The sequence below is a fragment of the Physeter macrocephalus genome, unplaced genomic scaffold, assembly GCF_002837175.3.
Source record: "Physeter macrocephalus isolate SW-GA unplaced genomic scaffold, ASM283717v5 random_1575, whole genome shotgun sequence".
Taxonomy (NCBI): Eukaryota; Metazoa; Chordata; class Mammalia; order Artiodactyla; family Physeteridae; genus Physeter; species Physeter macrocephalus.
Window position 1 is genome coordinate 13,369 of NW_021146715.1, and position 4,347 is coordinate 17,715.

General features: G+C 57.0%; 1 protein-coding gene across 5 annotated transcripts in view; it reads left to right on the forward strand.

Moving 5' to 3' along the window:
• Positions 1-4,347, forward strand: part of LOC114485485 (NF-kappa-B essential modulator-like) — an 18,900-nt gene that overhangs the window by 7,274 nt on the left and 7,279 nt on the right. For all 5 annotated transcript variants that reach the window (XM_028486978.2, XM_028486980.1, XM_028486976.2 and 2 more), the window contains exon 2: positions 1,819-2,020. In XM_028486978.2, coding sequence (XP_028342779.1) covers positions 1,834-2,020 — 187 coding nt within the window. In that variant the 5' untranslated portion in view covers positions 1,819-1,833. The remainder of the gene's footprint in view (positions 1-1,818; positions 2,021-4,347) is intronic.

Sequence of the window (4,347 nt, forward strand, 5' to 3'; positions counted from 1 at the left end):
TCGGCAGGCGGGCTCTCAACCGCTGCGCCACCAGGGAAGCCCCCCCCCCCATTATTTTGAGCCAAATTCCAGATAGTGTAATTTCATCCATAAATATTTCAGTGTGCATCTCTAAGAAATGACTTTGAAAGAAACATAACCACGATACCACTATCACACCTAAAATAGTTACCATTATTTGCTTAGTATCATCAAATAAATTCTAAGATACATTGTGACAGGATTTCCTGATGGATCCGATGTGAGCTGTGAGAGGCAGAGAGGACTCAAGAAGGACTCCTAGGTTTTGTCCTGCTAACTGGAGGATGGATTTGCCATCAACTGGTAATAAGGAAGGCCGTGGGTGAGCTGGCTTCTGGGGGCTGTCAGGAGTGCAGTTTTAGAGACGTTAGTTTTGAGAGGATGACTAGATATCCAAGTGGAGATGTTGAGTTTGATGTGTTAGTTTGGAGTTCAGGAAAGAGTTCTGATTTGGGGTATCATCAGCATTAAGATGAGGGTTACAGCTTTGAGTCTGGATGGAATTAGTATTGGAGTGACTGGAGTTAGAGAAAAGATCCCAGAACAGAGCCCTGGGCACCACCACGTGAAGGGCTGGGCGGATGAGGATGGTCCAGTGAAAGAGCCTGAACAGGAGCAGCCAGTGAGGTAGGAGGAAAACCAGGAATCGGGGATCAGCGATCCGTCAGATACTGCTGATGGGTCAGGAGGGCGTTCAGGTAAGTATCAGTGTAACAGTGAAACGTCCAAGCTCTTTCGGTGTTCAAGTCTCTGGTTGAAGCTCAGGCCCTACTCCTGGAAACTTCTGTTGGGATTGGCCTCCTCCATGTAGTCAGTGTTCTTGGTCAGGACTTAAAAGGGCTCCAGGCTGGTGCTGTCTGGCATAGCCTCCCTCTCTGTACTCTAGTTCACAAGAGAACGCAAACAGCTCAGCCTGTGTCTGCCACTCTCTCTTCGGCTGTGAGCCCAGCTCCCACTTTCAGATGCCTCAGTGCATGTCAGCTGCTAGATGTCTGCCTCGGCCCCTCAGGTCCAGGGAACACTCGTCAGGCTCTGAGTGAAGTCCCTCTTACTTGGTGTATGGATTTCCTAGGGCTGCTGTAGGAGAGGTCCACAAGCCAGGGGGCTTAAAACAACAGAAATGTATCCTCTCCCAGCTTCTGGGGCTCCAGGTGCCACTTGGCTTGTGGCCGCATCCCTCCCGTCTCTGCCTCCATCTTCACGTGGCTTCTCCTCTGTCTGTGTCTCTGCTCTTCTGTGTCTTACAAGGACCCTGCCATTGGATTTAGGGCCACTCTCATCCAGGATGATCTCATCCCCAGATCCTTAACTTTATTACATCTGCAGAGACCCTTTTGCCAAGTCAGGTCACAGTCACAGGTTCTGGGGGTCAGGGCGTGGACATACCTTATTGGGGGACATCATTCCACTCAGTGCACTAGGTGAGGGGCCAGCACCCTCCACTCGTGCTTGGAGGTGTATGTGTCGGGGTAGGATTCCCGGCACACTGACACCTCCCTCCAAAAATAATCTCCGTGATTTCTCCTCTCTGGTGAAGTTCTTCAGGTTACAGCCTGGAGATAGTGCTAGGCACAGTATACAACCAGTGCTGAGCCGTGACCTTTCCAAGCACCACATAAATGCCTGTACCTCCCTTTGGAATGGGAGTATGTGCCACCTCTTAGCATCCTTTTCCGCTTGGCACAGTGCTCGTCATTCTGCTTAAAGTGTGGCGCCCAAACTCCTCCCCGGCCTGCAGGGTAGGAGAATTCTGCATAGGCCTCCTCTTGTGATGCCTCTGCTGGCTCTCTGTTTCAGACCCTGACGTGTTGGATGAGCAGGCCCCCCTGGAAGAGTCCACTGTGTGAGATGGTGCAGCCTAGCGGCGGCCCAGCAGGGGACCAGGGCGCACTGGGTGAAGAGTCTTCTCTGGGGAAGCCAGCCATGCTTCACCTGCCTTCAGAGCAGGGTGCTCCTGAGACCTTCCAGCGCTGTCTGGAGGAGAATCAAGAGCTCCGAGGTGAGGGAGACAGCGGGTGTGTGGAGTAAAATGTCCGGGGACCTGGCACTGCTGGGGGAAGGATTATCCCACTCACCTGCGCCTCTGCATTGACTGGGACTGGGGTGGGCCAGTTAGAGACTCAAGCTCAGCCACCCTTCCTCTTTGTTTCAGGTGGGATTCCCTGGAAGTGGACTTTGAGATACAGCGTGGCATGCAGGACGTTTATTTAGAGTCTTCTTAGCAGTAACACTGGGGAGGGGCAGGGCAGGGCAGGGCAGTGAAGAAGCAGGGGAGGGCGGAGGGAGAAGCTGGGCCGCAGCGCAGGCCGGCCCTACAAGGAGCTCTGGAGCGGGAATGACCCTTCCGCGTTGTCCCACCTGGGCCAACGCGGCCAGGCCCCTGTGTCTCTGTACTGATCGGTCATTAAGCACTGGCTGTCCTGGGAAGGGGCGGGGCTATCGTGCGAAGGAGCGAGGCTATTCCGGGAGGGGCGTGGCTATCCTGGGAAGGGGGCGTGACCTGCTCCAGAAAGGGGCTGTGGTCTGCTCTGGGAATGGGTGTGGCCTCCCTTAGAAGGGCCAGTGGGCTGCTTTGGAAAAGGGGCGTCCAGGCCCTGTGGGCAGGGCATGAGCCCAGGGGGCGCTCCTCGAAGATACCGGAGCTGAGGGCTGCCGTCCAGCAGCACCCACCCCCCAGGTGGCCGGGTTCGAGTACTTTCCGGGCCGCCCCCTCCCCATCTCCATCACAGCCCCCACTCACTCACCCTCCATGTCCTCACCTGCATCGGGGGCAGCTTCTCCAGGCCCCAGGGGCCGTCGCGTCGCGCCCCTCAGCTGGTGTGGCTGCCCTGGGGTGTGACCCACTCCTGCCCGCTTCGCGTGGGGCAGCCCTCCCCCCTTGGCGGTCGTGCCCCGGGGGCTCCTCGTCTGGCGTGCTGCCCCTTGGGTACGGTAGCCCCAGGTGCCCAGGCGGCGCCCCTGGCTTCTCACTCAGTGAGCCTCTCGTGTTTTGTGCTGTGAGGACCTTCTGCACTGCCGAGCCCAGAGCTGCAGGTGGGGATGGGCGGCACAGACTCCCCGGGTGGGTCACGGGGGTGATGGGGCACATTTTGATTCATCCTGGTCCCCGACAGCAACTCAGGGCTTATAAAGGCCGCAGCCTTTGTGTACACCATATCCCAGAGGACGGGGTCTTGGTTGTTTTCGCTCAGCTGTCCACTGTCCAAGCTGGCGGGCAGGTTGGCATGTGACATAAGCAGTAGAGGCCGCAGTCATGGGGCCACTCCCCCACCCCTCTGCTGGACAGTGCATCCTCTGGTGTGATGGGATGTCACGTGGGGCCCTGTGGTGACGAGTCACGTGCCCTGTAGGCCTCAGAGATGGGTGCTGGCTGAGGCCCTGCAGGCAGGGACCAAACTTGTGCCCAGAATATGTGTCTCTTCTTCTGTGAAGATGAGTCGCCTTCTCCTGCAGGATGGAAAGGGTCCATCGTGGTCAACCGGCCACTTAGGGGCTGCTTGGTCTTTTGGAGCGCTGGCCTGCTTTGGAGACAGGCCTGATTCACGCACAGAGGGCGGACCTACCTGCTTTGGGACAGGGTCCTCCCCCTCAGCGCTCAGACACCTGGAGGCTGTTCTGGGCGCGGTGGGGTGTTGGGCAGCATCCCTGGCCTCTACCCACGAGGTGCCAGTAGCACCCTCCAGCTAAGACAACCAGCAATAGCCCCAGATGTCATCAAATGTCTTACTGTGTTGGGGCCACATAGAGCTGGCAGCCAGGTTGAGGGGTGGGGAGAGAGCTCACCCTCCATAGCTGTGTGCGTAGTCTCTGCTCATCCCCAGGACAGCGCTCTGGCAAAGGGGACTTGGGGTGAGAGTGTGGCAGGCTGGCCGGACAGGGACCGTGGACCCCCAGCTGCCCCACAGGGAGCTCGAGCTCTGCACGTTTCTGCTTATATGGCTGCGGTGTATCAGGCCCTGGTCCAAACCCCTGGGGCCCGAGGTGTCTGCCCCTGTGATGCTTGTGATCGTGTCCATGGAGGAGGGGGCGGGAGGGAGGACGTAGGATTTGCCTGGAGTATTTGTGGGGAAGCTTCATGGAAGAAGTCGCTTCTACCTGGTGTAGGAGTCCATTGATGTGGCGTGTCCAGGAGAGGTGAGTGTAGAGAAGGAAGCATGAGTGGCCGCCAGGGTCCGGGGCCAGAGGGGAAGTGACTGCCAGTGGGTATGAGGTTTCTTTTGGAGGATGGAAATGTTCTGGAGCTAGATAGAGGTGATGGGTGCACAGCTTGGTGAATATACTCTAGCGACTGAAAGGTTGTATACTTTATTTTATTTTATTTTATTT